Source organism: Serinus canaria, chromosome 14 (assembly GCF_022539315.1).
Source record: "Serinus canaria isolate serCan28SL12 chromosome 14, serCan2020, whole genome shotgun sequence".
Taxonomy (NCBI): domain Eukaryota; kingdom Metazoa; phylum Chordata; class Aves; order Passeriformes; family Fringillidae; genus Serinus; species Serinus canaria.
Window position 1 is genome coordinate 8,267,678 of NC_066328.1, and position 17,639 is coordinate 8,285,316.

General features: G+C 46.0%; 3 protein-coding genes across 4 annotated transcripts in view; all 3 read right to left on the reverse strand.

Annotated features, from left to right (window-relative positions):
* Positions 1–207: 207 nt before the first annotated feature.
* RPS15A (ribosomal protein S15a) lies at positions 208–4,584 on the reverse strand. Its single transcript, XM_030229919.2, has 5 exons — positions 4,441–4,584; positions 3,216–3,353; positions 2,981–3,060; positions 1,496–1,581; positions 208–343 (listed from the first exon to the last, which is right to left on the reverse strand). Exons 2-5 carry the CDS (start codon positions 3,346–3,348, stop codon positions 250–252), a joined length of 393 nt encoding a protein of 130 aa, XP_030085779.1. The 5' UTR covers positions 3,349–3,353; positions 4,441–4,584; the 3' UTR covers positions 208–249.
* Positions 4,585–5,032: 448 nt separating this feature from the next.
* Positions 5,033–11,510, reverse strand: ARL6IP1 (ADP ribosylation factor like GTPase 6 interacting protein 1). Its single transcript, XM_009091902.4, has 6 exons — positions 11,418–11,510; positions 9,766–9,899; positions 7,995–8,114; positions 7,052–7,169; positions 6,322–6,406; positions 5,033–6,092 (listed from the first exon to the last, which is right to left on the reverse strand). Exons 1-6 carry the CDS (start codon positions 11,451–11,453, stop codon positions 5,974–5,976), a joined length of 612 nt encoding a protein of 203 aa, XP_009090150.1. The 5' UTR covers positions 11,454–11,510; the 3' UTR covers positions 5,033–5,973.
* A 3,481-nt stretch (positions 11,511–14,991) lies between these two features.
* SMG1 (SMG1 nonsense mediated mRNA decay associated PI3K related kinase) overlaps positions 14,992–17,639 on the reverse strand; it is a 60,364-nt gene continuing 57,716 nt past the window's right edge. For both annotated transcript variants that reach the window (XM_050980328.1, XM_050980327.1), the window contains one exon: positions 14,992–17,590. In XM_050980328.1, the coding sequence (XP_050836285.1) occupies positions 17,513–17,590 (78 nt within the window). In that variant the 3' untranslated portion in view covers positions 14,992–17,512. The remainder of the gene's footprint in view (positions 17,591–17,639) is intronic.

The window sequence follows — 17,639 nt, forward strand, 5'->3', positions numbered from 1 at the left end:
TGAGGCTCTCCTGTACAGTGACCCCAAAATGCCACTCCTGTGGAAACTTTCAGAAGTACCATTATATCATTAACAGAAATAGAACTGTGACCAGGGATGGTGTGGAACCCAAACATCATTTGAAGTGAAGCTGGGCCTCCAGCACTACTGAAGAACTGTCACAAGCAGTGTCTGAGGTCATTAAAATACCCACTGGAAACACCAGAGTCCATTTGAACAATTTATTAGTATCCTCTTTTTTTACAAGTTTTAGAAAAAGAATCCCAGGATTTTGCCTCCTGTGTGTTTTCGTCTCGCCTCCTCATGGTCCATGATGCCAGCTGAGGTTGTCAGGACAATATACCTGCCAAGAGAGAGCAAATGTTCAGTTTATCTCCCTGCTCCAGGCTGCTGCAGAGCTGACAGCACCACCTTCATCTGTGTCACAAACAGCAAGGCCTGTTCCTGTAACAGGTCCAACACAGTGAGACTGATTATCAGCAGTGCAAAGCAGCTCCTCTCACGAGCACAGCTCTGCAGCACACACAGGGCACTGACAGACTTCTGTTTTTAACTATTTGCCTCTTTCCCTGCATATTCCCACTGGGCAATGGACAGGTTTCTAGCCCAAGTCCATTTCTATCCTCCACAGATGCTGCTCCCCAGTGCAGGCAGAGGTGCCACAGTACCAGACAGCTCCTCAGCTGGCATCTCTGCCTCAGTGCTGAACACTGCCTGGTGCAGGGCAGCATCTCCACCTGCAGCAGCTGCCACTGCTAATGCCAGCATCTGCATTACCAACACACCTCCATGTCTGAGAACCTCCTGTCCCACAACTCTAAATACTCTTAAAACCCCCAATGACAACAGAGTAGCTACACAGGGTCAGCTGAAGCAGGAGCTACTGCTGAAGCTTTAAGAACAGAAACAGCACAGAACTGTTAGTCAATCCTTCTTTTGATGGGACACACTAGCTCAGGCCCTGGAGACTCTTCCAGTTCTGCCATCCTGGTGCACTGGGAATTACAGCTCTCAATTCCATACACTTTGTGAAGAAATGGTACATTGCACATAAGATTTCCTATGTTGTGGAGGTTCATTCAACAGAGACTCCAAGTTCCATATCACTTCATATCTGATTAACTTGCACACAGTCTGGACATGTGAATTCAAGTAGCACAATTTATTTTCACTGGCCTGGTAACTTACATAAATCCTTCCTCATTTAAGAGCAGCCATTCATAAAACCAAAACAAGTATGAGAAAAGTCCTACTTTCCATTAAACTGTGAAATGGTGAAACAAGGATTTTACCAAAGCCAAACAGAAACAGATCCTTGCTTAGCAGTGCCCCTGTAAAGCTGGTTTAAAAGGGCATTTATATGGAGGATGCATTTTTACACTAGAATTTAACTCCAGGCTATCAGAGGAAAAGTTGCCATGTGAGTCTAACTCAGGCAGTTTGTGAGTGTAACATTTTTACACTAAACACACATTTGACCCTTCCTCATACTCACCCAAACTGACGGGAAGGCAGCAGGTTGTTCTGCCACTTTTCCAAATCCTTCAGCTGCACATCAAATCTGGGACTGATTACACCACACTGTAAAAGAGGATTCCATTACAAACTGAAGAACTTTATGGATTTGCAGATGTGTGATCCCAGCTCCCTGCCTGCAGGACCTTACCAAGTGCTGTCACACACACTCCGTTACACCAGGACCTCACATCCAGCCTCACTCCTCCTCCTCACCTGAACAGCCCTAAACTGCTGCTGAAGCCACACCAGCCACATAATGCCCACAGCTGGGGCAAGCACAAAAGCATACTGTAACATTAGGAACATTCCTAGGATTGCTCAGGGATATTCCACCTCTAACCATCATACATGGTAAGCAAAAAAGAAACCCACGAAGATTTTAACCAGGAAGAAATTAACACGTTACTGGAATTTTCAAGGTAATTGTATTACTGACCACCAGCACCACCAGTTACCTCACTGGTTCCAATTATTTTAACAATTATCCAACACCAACCCAGAAGCACACCTTCCTGCACTATGCACATTTTTCTGAACTAAACAACTGTTCCCTTACTGCAGTGATTGGGAGAAACATTATATCCATTAGCCTGGAAGATCCATATCATCCTGGAAGAGTTCAAGGAACACTACTCTCAAACCTGACCTACATCACTTTTATTACAGACACATAACACTGTGTCTACTGTAATTACTGTAACTACTACAGTAACTTGGGGGTGTCAGCATTATCTGCCTTATACACTCTGCAATTTTCAGATGGCATCTTCATCATGAGGACAGCCCCAAACATATTCCGACCAAGAAATATTTTTTATTTCTTTACTGAAGAGCCAACTCTCACTGGATGAGCTTAACTGTAAACAATGATGTACAGCAAGTCACACAGAACTACACAGTAGTTTGAGACATAAGCATTTAAGAATTTCCAAAACACTCATGAATGCCTCATATGCCCCAGGAACCTCACAGGCACCACTTAATGTAACATTCAATTTTCCTCACTGCAAGCAAAGCCCACCTGGCAGCAGGAGAAAGATCTGTCTTCTCCATATCTGCAGCTATCAGACACCAACTGGAAACCAACTCAGCCCTTATCTCTTAAGACAAGTCTTCCAGATAGCTTAAATATCAAATAAACTGAGAAAGCACTAGGTAGCCAAAAAGCCTTTGAATGGAGAAAAATACATAGCACTTGCAAGCAGACTTCCCTGGAAGCATATCTTACACAGTCAGAGTTTAAAAGAAATATAACTAGTGACCCATACCACTTTGAATCCAGACCAATTAACCACCCTTTCAACTGATAACATCAATGCTACTCTTATTTACATGGATTCAACAGATACCAGCTCCTCTACAAGAAGTTCTTTTAGAAATGGAGCAGACAAACATAAAGTTAAAAAAAAAGTCTAATTTAAACACTTCTTTAGAGAACTGAATTCAGGAAGACAAATCCTACCTTGTTGAGTCTGCCTGTGAGGTTGACAACAATCTTCCCAGCTCTGTGATCATCAATTATCTCGAATTCACCAATGTAACCTGCAGCAGACCAGCAGACAGAGACACACACAACACTTAGCTACAATAACACAACTAATTAACTATGTTGCACCAAACTACTTCAAGCACCCCGATTTACTTCTTTTACCCCAGCAGCACCCACGGACACCCAGGGGAGCAGGGCCGGGACTTACCGTGCTTCATCATGACGGTGAGGAAGCGGACGATCACCTTGGAGCACGGCCGGATGAGCACCTGGCGCTTGCCGCGCTTCTCTGCATTGTTGATGCTTTTGAGAGCATCGGCCAGAACGTTCATCCGCACCATGGTGCCTGCAGGAGGGCAGCAGTTACTGCACCGGCCCCTCGGCACAGACACGCCGAGCAGCGCTGCTCTCAGGGCTACGTTTACATCGAAAAGATCCAACACTGACCGAAATTTGCGTTAAACCTTAAAAAGCACTCTCAAGCTAAAGAAGCGAACCGAGTCACACGCTCAGCTGTGACCAAGAGTCACCTCTACCATAACACGTCAGGAAACCTGACACAGTTAAATTCGGCTTTATCAAAGCACACACGCGATTCCAAAACCACCATCCAGACACCATGTCAGCACTGTGACAGCTCCTCAGGTAAATCAGTTTGCCCTTAAAACCCAACTAACACCCAACTGCACAGTACGAATCCTGGGCAATAACTAGATCCTACGTGGTATTAAATCAACAGATGCTACTTGGCTTACTGATCTGCAAAAAACCTGCAGGACGCACAAACACAACGCTTCGCAAAGGAAAGCCGGCAGCAGCTCTCGGAGCCTTGGAGCGGCCCCAGCCCGGCAAGGATGACTTGGCACTGCCCCCGCTCCGACAGAGCCCGGGCGCTGCCAGCAACGTGTCCAGAGCCGTCCCCGGGCACCGGGGCAGGTCCTCTGGCACACGAGGACTTTCACCACCGAGCCACCAGCACAGCGCCAGCCAACTCCCGCCTCCCGTGAGGGCCGCCAGCCCCCCGCGCCGGGGCCGCCTCCTCCCGGGGCCCCGACCGCGCCCGCTCCCCGCGCTCCGCTACCTCTTCCCTGGCCCCGCCGCACGATCCGCACGCCCTACAGAGCACCGGCTCCGCGGCTGCAACGCGCCCTGCCCGGCCCAGCCGCCCAGAGCTCCAGCCCGGGCCCGGCCGCCGCTCCCGCTTCCCGCCGCGCATCGCTGAAGAGCGCGGGGCCATCGGCGGGAGGAGCCGCCCCCCAGCCCGCGTTCCGGGGGCTCCGGACGGCGCCAGGGCCGGTGCCGGCGGCTCAAACCGGGCCAGGCGGGTGGCGCGGTGCCCGCTGCCCGCGACGGCACGGGCGGGGCGGGCGCGGGGCGCGGATGGCGCCGGGACGGGGCGGATGCGGCGCGCCCGCGGCTCCGGCGCCACTCACCGAGAGCGCGATGGCGGAAAAGGAAGAGGCCGGGCCGCGCGGGCTGATGGGAGGGCCATCGGTGGGCGGAGATATCGCGAGACTTCGCCTCACAGGCTTGGCCTTCCCCATTGGCCGAGGCCGCGCGACGCACATCCGGAGCGACGCCGCCGCCCGGCTGCCATGGGAACGGGGACGCTTCGCTCGCGTACGGCGGGGCGCGAGGGACAAAAAGCTGCGCTCCGCCGAGTAGAGTGCGCAGCTGAGCCCCCGGCCCGGGAGAGGGGAGCGGGGACACCGCGACACAGGGTTGCGGGGAGCACGGCCCCCGCTGAGGAATGGGCCGTATCCGTACTGAGCTCGCACTCCGAAGGGACACACTGTGACAGCAGCACCCAAGCCGGTGTCAGGCTCTCCACTGCCGGGAACAAGGCTGGGGGGGACACCGCGCCATGTCGCTGTCACCCCTCGGCTGGGCACACCCAGTATCTCCCCCACCGACAGGCTGTGCCCTTCAGCACGGCACTCCCTCAACCCTTCCCACATCTCCTGCTACACTGAAAAAATGCACTGACACCCTTCTCTGGACATTGATGAGGAGCCAGTCTTCAAGTAGTTTCTCTTTAGTCTGTATTTACCTATTCAACAGTTACAATAGACACTGAAGAGAGTTCATTTAAAACAGTAAACTTTTAAAACATTAACACAGGTTTTAGCTTTTTAAAGAAAAACAGTTCAGTTTTAAAAAAGGAGGGAGAGATCATAGAAAAGCACAAACAATTCAGGCTTATTTACAGAGTCAAACTCAGCATAGTCAGAGTGATTTTGTATACAGACAAACATTCATAAAACCAAACGTGCTACAAGGCTCCATGACAACAACAGTTTCCAGAACAATCAGCTCTTAAGGTTACACACACCCTCACTCATTTTCTACAGTCTCAGTGCAATGAGTTTACACAACAGCTAAATAACTGAACTACAAATTTATATATTCCAGATCCCTACTCCACACATTCTCAGGTACACGCAGCCACAAGAAGCAAAGAGGTTCAGTGAAACAATGGAACCTTCTGCCCCCATTCTGGATGTGCACCCTCAGCCATGGCCATTCTCACTCCAATTGTCCTCCTGCCACAAGGATCAGTAGTAACAAGCCTCCAAGAAGCATCAGCCTTCAGGACTGCCTCTCACACTTGCTGTAGCCACAATTAATGATCAGCAAATCTAACACAGTCACAGAAATACTATCAGGCATTACAGCTCTGCTGTTGGGGCAGTTATGCCCAGGGTCTGTTTGATGAAGACACTTAACAAGCTCCATGCATCAAAGAAGAGGATGTCTCAGACAGGATCAGCTCCAGGCTGCAGAACCCTACTCAGCACAGCAAGAGACAAACCCACAGCAGCTGTGGAATGACTTTTTCACTTCATCAGGGAGCCAATTAAAAAAAAAGTCAGTGAGCAATACAAGTTCTATTGTCTTAATTATACATTAATTCTCAAAACTGTTCCCAAGAAAACCTTCTACTAGAGTGAACAGCACTTAAGCCTTCATTCATTTTTCTTTTCCTTGTGCTTGAGAAGTTTGTTGATCTCCCTTTTCGCCATTCCAATGTACTTTGTGATGATCCCATGTTGGTTTAGTCCAGGAAAGAGTAACAAGAAGCTTACTAAAGAGGAGGAGGAGAAAAAAAAAATCATTAATACACCCTTAGTCAGCTTCTGTCACTCTGCAATTCTTTGCTTCCCTTAAGCCCCATTAATTGCTTGAAAAGAGAAAAACATAACCCTGCAACAAAAACACCCCACCACACTTAACCAAAAATTACTTCTACCAGTCTCAATCCATTTCAGACAGCTAACAAAAGAGCTCTTTGTGTTTTGCATGCCCACACTTACCAATAAGGTAGGTCAGAAAGAGATTGTGAACTTGCTGTCCAATCCAGGCAACCACAGCAAGAGTGAAGACCATGGTCATGAAATACTAGAAGTGAAAAGGGAAGAGTTACTACAGACCTGTTAGGGATTCTCCCTTCCCTTCAGTGTTTGGCAGCACTTCAACATTTCAAACTAACGTGAAGCTTTCTGGCTCTTCCACACATGGTACCTATGCCCATGCATGTAAAATTGAGATTACAGGATCTGTAATTGTCTATTCTCACTTATTTTCAGACCATCAGCTGGCCATCAACATTCTTTGCTCAGGTATCCCTTAGTGCCAGACTGTGCCATCCCCAATGCTGCACCCACAGCTGGTTTTGGGGCAGTGGCTCAGTACCTCATGTACCAGCTGACACACTACTGAAGATCCAAGTTTTCGGACAGTTTGTGCAAACACTGGAAACAGCTTGTTTCCAGAAATTTACCTATCCAGAGAAATCCAGTCTTCCTTTATCTTATTATCAAGGGTATGCTCCTAAACTACATAGAACTGCAAGTTTTTAAGTTTTGTATCTTACCACTCCAGATCTGAATAAATGTGTGACCAGTACCAAACCACAGCCAGAAGTGCCAGCTGTTCATCTGGAATACCAGGTCATTCAGGCACATGCCTTGCTAAAATACTTCAGACAAAGATAAAACACACAAAATCTTAAGACAACAGAGATTAATTCCTAGAACTCAGTACCATCTTAGGCTTTTCTTCCTTCAGAGTGAAGAGGCGCTTCCACCAGCCAACAATGCGGCGGCGACATTTCACCAAATTGCCGCAAATCTCGTGAAACCTTTGCTGCTGTTCCGTGGTCCTTTTATTAAAGGAAGGGAAAAAAGCCAGAATATGAATTCAAGATTTAATTTAAAATTGTTTAAAAAACCCCCCTTGGCATTTTTCCAGCAGTAAAAATGTACCCAGTGCTTATGCTAGCATTTGCTTTGCTTAGCTTCAACCTTACTGAGCAATGCAAGGAAGTGCCCATCTAATTTTCCTGTATGCTGACTGTTAATTTAATTCACTCCCTGACCTTAATCTGATACCAGTGTGAGACACATAAATAATGCTTATCTACATGAAAACATTTATCCATTAGACATCCTAAAGCAGATACACTAGAATTCACCTTTAACTCAAAATGTTGTTCAAATTAGGTTCTTCTTCAAGTTACTGCTTTTATACAAGCCTTGCCTTTTTCAAATCTGTTTCAATCACAATCACATTCATACTCTCTGCATTACTCTCTTTTTTTATCACATTTACTACTGTTTTTTCCAAACACACAATTTCACTTTTCAGTATACATTATCCATTTATTACTAAAAACTAATCTAGCAGAACTAACTAGCCTGCTAACTACTCTCCTTAATGGAGAGTCAAAGAATGTGCCTACTTCTTAAAAAACAATCTGATTTTTCTAGAAGAGAAGGAACAATAAAGGTATGTTGTAGTAGTAATCTTCCAGAAAAAGAATGAAGAACATGTTGCTACATGTCCTCATTTCATGTATTACAGAGATTGCTGATTTCTTACTACAAGGACTCTACAAAGTAACTATTTGATGCCCACAAATCAGATATCCATTTTGATAGAAATCATAATTACAACTCAATGAACTTTCAATTGAAGCTTTCCTCACCACTTATTAGAGCCAAAGATTCGAGGAGCAAGAGCAGGAACCAGGTAATCAGCCAAACAGAGGAACATAACCAAACAGGAGACACCTGAGAGAACTGATGGGTCCAAATAGTAGATCATCCTGCAGAAAGAAGAGAAATTATTTCTGAGTACGCAAACTGCTAAATACTAGACATGCTTGGTCACCTCTTCAGACTGGCTCAGAGCTTCCAACAGCAGACCTATCTCTTCCTTAACCTCAAAAAAAATTACAAAAAATGCCTTTTTCTCTTAATATACCAGATAATATGCTACAAGCAAATAAGGTACAAAGTTCAGTAGAAGTAAAATTTCATCATTATTATTCTCTCAGAAATTGACCAACAGTGAACTTAACATTGATTGAGGAATGATGATGAGTGAACATATGAAATAACCAGGTAGAGTAAAAGCTCTAATTTTGTTGCTCAAGTCACAGAATTCAGATCCACTAGAGGCTGTCATTTGCTCTGTCTCTCCTGGGAGAGCCAGCCAAACCTGTTCTGGCCATCAATCTCCACTTAAAGCAGTGCTGCATTCTCCATATTCAGTCTGCCATCACTCAAACACAGCAGAAGGGCAACTGGATAAGAACCAGCTGATCTCCTAAGTGTCTGATAACACCCAGCTGGGCCCTCTGCTATGCAACTGCACTTCACAGAACTTCCTGAAAAGTGAAACAGTAAAAGCAAAGAAATGACCCAACCCACGGTGGGGCTGTTCTGTACATCTGCAGAGTGCTACTGCAGGGCCAAGTGTTCTGTACATCTGCACAGTGACACTGTGCTGAGTGTTCAAGGTCATTTTACTGAGTTCAGAAACTCAAGTAGTTCTGCATTTCCACAAAGCATTACTCAGCAAAAGATCTTCCCTGCTATAATCACAGAATTTATAACAGAATACCCTTAACTTCACACAATTACTTATTTTAAAAGTTATGTTTCACTTTCCATTTGATTTCCACCTTCCTCATCTCCCCTAAAAGCAAAAAAATTACATTCACCAAAAGAATTCTCCCTGCCTCACCTGGTTGAACATTTATTTTTGTAATTTCTCTCCTTATCGAAGGAATAGATAGAGCTGGCAAACTGCAGAGCTGGCACAAACAGCTGTCTGTGCAAGGCAGTCAGGTCATCTTCACTACCATGTTACATAAAGGCACATTCAAGTGCCTCCAGCACCTCCAATCAGACAGGCAACATTCCTTCCACCCTGCTGACTGGAGTTACCTGCAGTCTTCCCTTTTCTCTCTTCTCAAAAGACATGACAGAGAATATTAAAAAACCCTAGCTGTGCAAAAAAACCCTGAACTGATCCTGAACCCACAGCAAAGAGTCAGCGTAGGATATTGTGCTCACTGGAAACAAGCTTTCTGTAAGGATACTGCTGGTGGTGTGGGGGGGAACCAAAGGAGATCATGGGATCTGACCAAGAATCAGAGGACAAAGAATGAGGGCAGAACATGAATGCACCACTGAAGAACATTCAGCTGAGCACAGGAAAAACCCCAGCAACTACTGCTGGCAAACAGCTTTTGCAGAAACCATTCTGAGCAGGATGTGAATCATGTTACTTCCCGCTTTCACTACTTCTGTTTTTAATTTCCAACAAAGTTCACACATTTTAAGAAAAAGAACCTAGAGTAAAAGCCTTTCTATCAGACTTCTCCAGATGTCCTACTAATTTTCTTAATAGGCTTGGTCCCAGCCATGAAGATGCAATGATGTTGCAGGCTCCCTCCAGAAGGGACTCACAGGAAGGAGAAGGAAACAACACTCATCAGTGCCAGAGGAAACCAGGCTCGCTCCCAGCGCAGAACTTTATCGGTCATCAGAATCACTTCTCCCCATCCTTGCAACTGCTCTTCCAAGCTTGCAGTTTCAGCTGCCTACACAAAAAGAAAAGAAAACTCCTTTAACTAACCAGATTATCAAATTAATTCCCACACCGAAGTAGCTAAAAAAACCCCCAGTGTAATAATTAAAGATCCCAGACACAGATCTTTCTGAGTAATTATGTTAGTAATAATACTGTGAGTTTGGTACTAAGTTGTGACATTGTAGCAGTGATGCCTTTAAATAGTTAAGATCCTAGCAGCATGTATAGGCCAAACAATTCCTCCTCCCAGATTTTTCCCCTAATCTCCCATTTACCATACCCCATCCCTCCAGATTAGTAAAATGTCAGGTTTTAAAGCCTCTCAAGTTTTCAGTGTCAACGACTGGAAAACTGTAATATGAGAACTGTTTAAAAATAAATGTATTTTCCAAGACAACTCTACTACATTAAACTGAAGCTTTCTGGCTGCTGTCCAACGCCAGTTTATTATGAGGAATATGGATAAAGACTCAGAATCCACAGTAAAGCTATCCAACTGATCACATCTGGACAGCAAGTTCTCCCACAAGCTGCCCAAGAGAGCCTTTCAACTCCACTTCCTATGTGATTCCTACATTCCCCGCTACACCCCTCCTGCAAGGAGGCCCCACCTGTGCTGCCATCAGCTTGTTAAGCAGTTCACCTGAGGTGTTCCACATTTAACAGAGCTTAACAGTCTCCCCTCAGTGGGAGATGGCATTTCAGAGATTACAGAACTCAGGTAAACCGTGAACAGAACCGATTGCTGCCCGAGCTGTAAGAGGTGAAAAGCCATGAAGACACGCACGTCAGCCGTGCAGAGCTAACAGAACAGGTTTCGCTCCCAGCTATGTGCTACACTTAATTCCAATGAGAACTCCGACGCCACCAGAATAACAAGCACAACACAGCTCGTGGACTTTCTACAGACTCCAGAGCCTCCCTCCAAGCTCGGAGCTCCTGGAGCTGCTCCCTGTGCCCAGTCTGGGTGTGCAGCACCGCAGAGCTCGAACGCCTCCAGCCTCTGCCCCTTCACAGGTTTTTACTGCGATTTCCCCATTTCCCACGGCAGCCGCTTACCAACTGAGGCATCACTATATATACAGCCTTGTGTTTATTTAACTATTCAAGCATATCTTGGCACGTTTAGTTAAGCTGAATCACTCAACGCCTGCCGCTCTCCGGGATCGCTGCGGCGCTCGGTCCCGCAGCGGGAGGCTGCACACACACAAACAGACACACACGGACACGGACAGACTGACACAGACAGACACAGTCGGGGTAACCGCCGCAGATCACGCAACGCCAAGCGCTGCTGGGGGCTCCGGCCCGCGAGCAGCAGCGCAGCCGCCGCTCCCGCGCCCCGGGCCCGCTCCCGCAGCAGCCGCCCCACACCGAACCCCCAGGGCCGAACCGCGTCACACAGCGCGGGGCCGAGCGGACCCCGCCAGCCACCGCTACGGGTAGGACAGGACAGAGCAGAGCAGAGCGGGTCTGCCTCTGCCTCCGCCGCCGCCCCCAGCAGGCCCGAGCGGCCGCCCGCCCTCACCAGCTGGTAGACGCTGTTGTTGTCCCCTTCCGCCATCTTGCGCCTCTCCCGCACCGCCGGCCACACCCGCCTTCCCCACCCCGCTCCGCCTCCTTTTATAGCCTCCGCGGGCCGCCTGACGGCTGTGATTGGTCAGCTCCGGCGCTCCGCCGGCCGCCGGTTGGCTGCTGGGATTCGAACCGCGCGGGGCGTGCGCGCGCCCCCCTCCGCGCCGCAGTGCAGCTGAGGCGGCGCCGGGCCCGCGCTGGGTATGGTGCTCGGCTCCGGAGAGGGGCGGCACCCCACCGAAAAGTCACGCTGGAAAAGAGTTCTGAGTCCAGCCTCAGAGTGGTGCGAGCACCACTTTGCCTACTGGGCCACGGCACTGAGTGACACACATCGGATCTTTCCTTAAAACACCTCCAGGGATAGTGACTTTACCACTTCCCTGTGCCTCCCGTTCCAATATCTAATCACTCTGTGAAGAAATTCTTCCTAATGTCAAACCTAAACCTCCTCAGGCTCAGATTAAGACTCTGTCGCCTTGTCCTGTCCCTTGTTTCGTGGGAGCAGAGCCCGACGCCGGGCCGGCTCCAGCCCCATTTGACCAGCTCCCTGAGGTCAGCCCGAGCCTGCCGGTGTCCCCAGTGAACGCCCCCGGCTCCCTCAGCCGCTCCAGCCCCTTCCGAGCTCCATGCCCTGAACTCGCTGTGTCCCCAGTGAACACCCTCAGCTCCCTCAGCTGCTCCATGCCCTTCCCCAGCTCTGGACTCACTCCAGCCCCTCAGTGTCCGTTCTGAACCGAGGGACCCTGACCTGGTCACACCGCCCGAGGTGTGGCCTCAGCAGGGCCCAGCACTGGGCCAATTCTCTTGGTAACATCAAAGCCCAGCAAGGTGTTTTATTTCCTTCAGAACTTGTGGCAGCATGGAAATAAATACAGGAGAAAGGCACTGGGATATAAATATTGTTTCTGACTCAGCTTTCCAAGTGCTTCAGGCACGTGAGTTAATGACTGTAATCACCCTGCCCAGGTTGCAATGCAAGGCTATAATGAGAGCAAAGAAAACATCTCAGGCACCAAAACTGCTCTGGCACCAGCTTGATGGAGACAAAAAAGGAGAAGGAATAAGGAGGACAGTGTAAAAGCAAACATATGCCTGTCCTGAATGGTTTGGTCTTTCACAGGGTGCTTCTCACTCACCTTAGAACATATGTAAAGAACAGATACCATACTGAATAACTTTCAAATTCGTTCACATGCCACTAAAAGCTAACAGTATTTTCATGTAACATTTTACACTTATAAATGGTGGAGTTCACTCTCAAAATCTGTAATTGTACCACAGCAAACTCACACAAAAGGTGATTTCATAAGTAAGTGGTGATGCCAGCAACAATTTTATTTGTCTTTTAAAAGTATGGAGTCATATAGAGGCATGAGCTCATAGCACCTTCCAGTGTCTGAAGGGGCCTGCAAGGAGAGGGATGCTTCATCAGGAACTGCAGTGACAGGACAAGGAGTAGAGGGTACAAACTGAAAGAGGGGAAATTTGGGTTAGATATCAGAAGGGAATTCTTGACTGAGGGTGGTGAGAACAGGTTTGCCCAGGGAGATTGAGCGCTAGGAGATGTCCCTGCCCATGGCAGGGGTGTGGGGACTAGAGTGTGTTTAAGGTCCATTCCAACCCCTCGCCATTGTGTGGGTCCATGATGCATTACCGTTTCCACAGATATTTGCAGTCCCTGCAGCAACACTGCTCTGGCTATGAGATACCATCAGCCAGCTCCTGGTTTCATCCATTTATGTGATTCTCACCACAGAAAACCCGAGCACTTACCAACAGAAAAGCAGGCACTGCCACCATCTCCAGCCAGTCTCTCAAACACAGCTCCCCAGCCTGGTGCCCATGCAGCTTTTCTCCATCCCAGAGGGCCCATGGAGGTGCCTTTCCCTCCTATTAGGTGTTGCTCCATGCCTCAGAAGAGCAGGTGAGTGTTGCTGGGTGCCCTCAAGCCCAGAAATGCCAGAGAGGCCATGGAACACAGCACAGGGCAGGCCCTGCCACCTGCCCACCCCTCCCTCGCTGAGCAGCCAGGAAATTAAATCCCCAAGCTGGCTTCAGAGCACCTTTAAAAGGGGCAGTGCAATTGCTCTGTGCACTTAGGAAAGGCACACAAAATTTAAATATCAAGCCTCCACCCTTTCAGCATACCTGTTTATTATGCTATTAATAAAAAATTTGCCTGATGAATGGCAGAATTGCTCTAATCAGCTATGCATTTATGTACAGAACAGTAGTTTGTAGCTAATATCTGTAATTTCTGTGAAATCCTATAGCTAAAATGTTAACAGTATGCTCACAACTTCACTAAAGAAAAAACGCATTTTATAATTTGGGACCACATTAACAAACACACAGACAGCAAGTGTCCTCTCAAATATTTTTCCTAGTCAAATTCTTTAATGCATAAAGTGTGTCTGCTAATTTTAGGAAAAGCTTGACAAAAAAAAAAAAAAAAGGGAAAAAAGAGAGCAAAGAAACCTTTGAAGTACTTGAGTGCACTAAAACAGAATGGCTAATGTACCAGGCACAGAACATATTAATGAATAATTGAAGTAAATTAACCTTAAAGACTACAGCGCTTAGAAAAACAGAGCTTCAGTTTGGGGGACTTGAGTCATTTACAGACATTTGAAAAATTGGACAAAATATGATTCTATTTAAATAGGATAATCCTTGAGGGCAAAACCAATTGTTGCAAAACAAAATCAGACCATGAAGTCCCTAAAAAAAAAACCTAATTTTTCTTAACTGTATAGATCTGCTGCATTTTCCTTTTGTTGTATTGACTGTGCCATTATCCTACCAAAATAACCTAGGACACCACTAATGACTCCAGTTTAACACACCCCAGCAACCCATTTGGCAGAGCCATGCTCACATCCTGGCTTTCCAAAAGGGGAGAAGGAAGAGAGGCAAACACCCAAGTCGATTTTCAAAGGGCATCTCAACCATAAGCCTATAGAATTGTGAGGGCATAACAAAACTGCTGAACGTATGTGCAATTTGGCTTGTAGAAATCACTTTATAGCATGGTCCCTTGGTTAATATTTACTGCAGGTAAACAACAGGCAAAAAACTTTTTGCCCCCAGCTGAACTATTTGACTTCTATAGCTTCAGCTGGTTTGTATGTATTCTAGACTTGCATTATCCTAGGTGTGCCTCACTGCAAAGAAAATAAACACCAGTTCTACTGAAAATGAAGGAAGGACCCTTATGTCTTTTAAGAGAATGCAACTAATGCAGTCTTATTTACTATGCAGGATATGTGAGCAGAACCTGAATTTTAGGTTTCATCAAGACTGTACCAACCTCCCATACTGTCAACATTTCCAAGAAAAATGTGTCAGCACACAAGCCAACAGTGACAGTCCCACTAACTCCTGCACATCTGAGCTGTCTCCCTTGCATTACTTATGCAAATTTAAGTCTCTGGAGAATCCTGTTCTAATTTGGGGTTTGGTTTGTATTTGTTTGTATCAGGCACTTTTCTTCTTCCCTGTAATTTTCACAACCACACAGCATTGCGTAGAAGGAAATTAAAAACACATTCTTTTTTATTTTTTAAAACTTTATTAAATTACGCAGTAAGAACCCATCTCCACACAAGTGTTTCATTTCTGGATGGCAGAGGTATAATACATGAGCCACAGGTGAGTGCATTACCCCTCCCTTCCCCCCAGCTTCCAAGAAACAAAACAGCAGGTACAACACACTCCTGTCACTACACTTCTCCAACAGATTGTTCATAAGGTCATTTCGAACTGGAGAAAAATGGAAAGGACCAACAGTGTCAAGTGTCCTGTTCTGCATATGAATGTTCTTCACTGCAACATTCCAACAGCTTTTCCTGCGACGAGCGAGCAGCAGAGGGTCAGGAAGCAGTGGCAGTGGAATGCGTTTGCACGGGTACTGTTAGATGCAAAGCCTGTGACTTCCCTAGAGGTAATCAGGCAATCAGAGTGCAAGGAAGGCCATATGACTGTTGAAAACTGTTACACTTCAAAGTGCATGTCCACAAAAAGTTGGCAACAGAGGAGAAAGTGAATTCTAAGACCTAGTGCGGAGGCAGAGCAGTCAGCATAGTGCAAATACTGAAAGGAACAGAAGTTTGCTGGCATTATCCAAAAATCACCAGCCAAGCTTCCTACTCAGATGAACTGCTGCAAACCCTTTCAATTAAATTAATTTTGTGCCAGTAGTGGGCTTGGCTCAAATATTTTAATACTTGGATTTTGACTGAAAAAATGCTGTATTGAAAGTGTGGTTTTACTCTGAAAAGTGACTAAAACGGCATTAAGGATATTCCCACATTTTTCAGCAACTGTCCATAATGAATTTACCAAGTTTACAAAAGAGAAACTTTTTATACAGAGCTACAATGAATTTATCGGGGTTCAGAACACCAGGGTGCATTTCTGCTTTAGCTATCAGCACCTTCACAGTTCTGCAGTTGTAACTAAATTCTGTGGAGTTTGTTTCTCTAAGAAAAGGAAGCTGCCTTTTTTTTAAAGGTGTCCTGCTTAAAAAACAAAGGAAGAAGATTTTTAGACAACCAGCAGACAAGCAGGACCTTGATCCAAGGAAGATGATGCCATTTCTAGAAAGACTTTTCTGACCATAATCACACTTTGAGAACTGATTTAAAAAAACCTTGGTGGAAGATTCCCTATGGATGCATTACTGAATAGCCATGTATAGAAGAAATATGGCAAAGGAAAACTACTTTGCAGAAATCTTTACAGATCTAGTTGAACAAAAATTTGAGAGTCCTTCATTTCTTGGATTATATGTTTACCCCTGTGAATGAAGCACTAGAATTTACAAGTGTGAACTAAAAGGATTAGGAAAATGAAGTAAAAAGCATATCACTCTACCTCCACCAGAACATCACTTTATTGTTTATCTGTCATCAACAATGTAAAACTCTACTAGATACTCTATCCTGGTTTTTAAAAAGGTAAAGATTACATTGGATTAGCTAGTCGTACGAAAGAAACTACAGCAATCACAGTAGAATGAGATTGGAGGGACAATTTGAATTACAAAAAAGTGTACACTGCAAGCAGAGGGAAGTGCACATTAAATCAAATGCCTGTAGGAATCATTACTTTTAAATGCACAGTGACAATTTTGAGAAACTGTACATAATAGAATCACAAAAATGACTTTAAAATAACCAAAATTACATTTTGCATTTGACCATCCAACTCATAAGTAATCGTTGATGTTCTATATTTTCAGTGCTTTTGGAGAAATTGTTTACCAAACAGAATTTAAGTTGTTAATTTGACTAAACCGTGAAGTAGAAGGATTGAAATAAAAAGTATATTGGAAGTACGCCTAACCTACAAGAATAAGCCAAGAGGGGTGTATGCGAGGAGAGGCTGGGAGAGAGGAGTGAAAGGAAAGAGGAAAGGGAGAAGAGAACAAAGGCTTTTTCTTCTATCTCAGAAGTTCTTCCAATGCAGCGTGTATCTGATGTACAGCTCTTTGCTTTCAGTCCATTTCTGAAGTTTACATTTTGTAGCCTTTTCCCGTACTAACTGGTCAACTCAACCAGCACTGCTGCCACAGAACAAGAGGAACGAGGATCTGAATGCATCAAATCTGCCCTTGCTGTGATTTCTTCATGGCCCCATTTTTCTGTTTTTCTTAGAACAGGGTTCGGTGTTTCCTGAATTGTTCACAGGGTCAGGTGGAATTGAGTTCCAAATCACTCTGCCGTTTGTAGCATCCTGATTTCTTTCTGCAGCTGACCCCCAGACACGTTTGCAGTTCTTCCGTAGCAGAAAGACAAACCGTGTTGCTCAAGCGGTGAGCGTTCACCCTTGACCGTGGGGGTTGCAGACCATTGTGTTGAGCGTATCCCTGAGTGCAGCTATCCTGCAGGATTCACTTCCCAGTGCACCGAGATTTCCTAGGTTTCCTCAGATTAAGCCCCAGTATGCATCACCACCGACTGTGGTGCGGCTACGGATGCCTGAGGCCGAGTTGATTCTGGTGGATGTCTGACCTCGCTGAACCAGACCGAGCTGCTGTCTCCCTACTCATACCCAGGCAGTCCAACCTTCATACAGCTGAGCCAAGTTATCTAGATTAGTTGCTTCCTTAATCACAAAGTCAACCTATTAAAAAGGTCAAACAAGGAATTAAAAATAAGCTGGAATTTTAAAA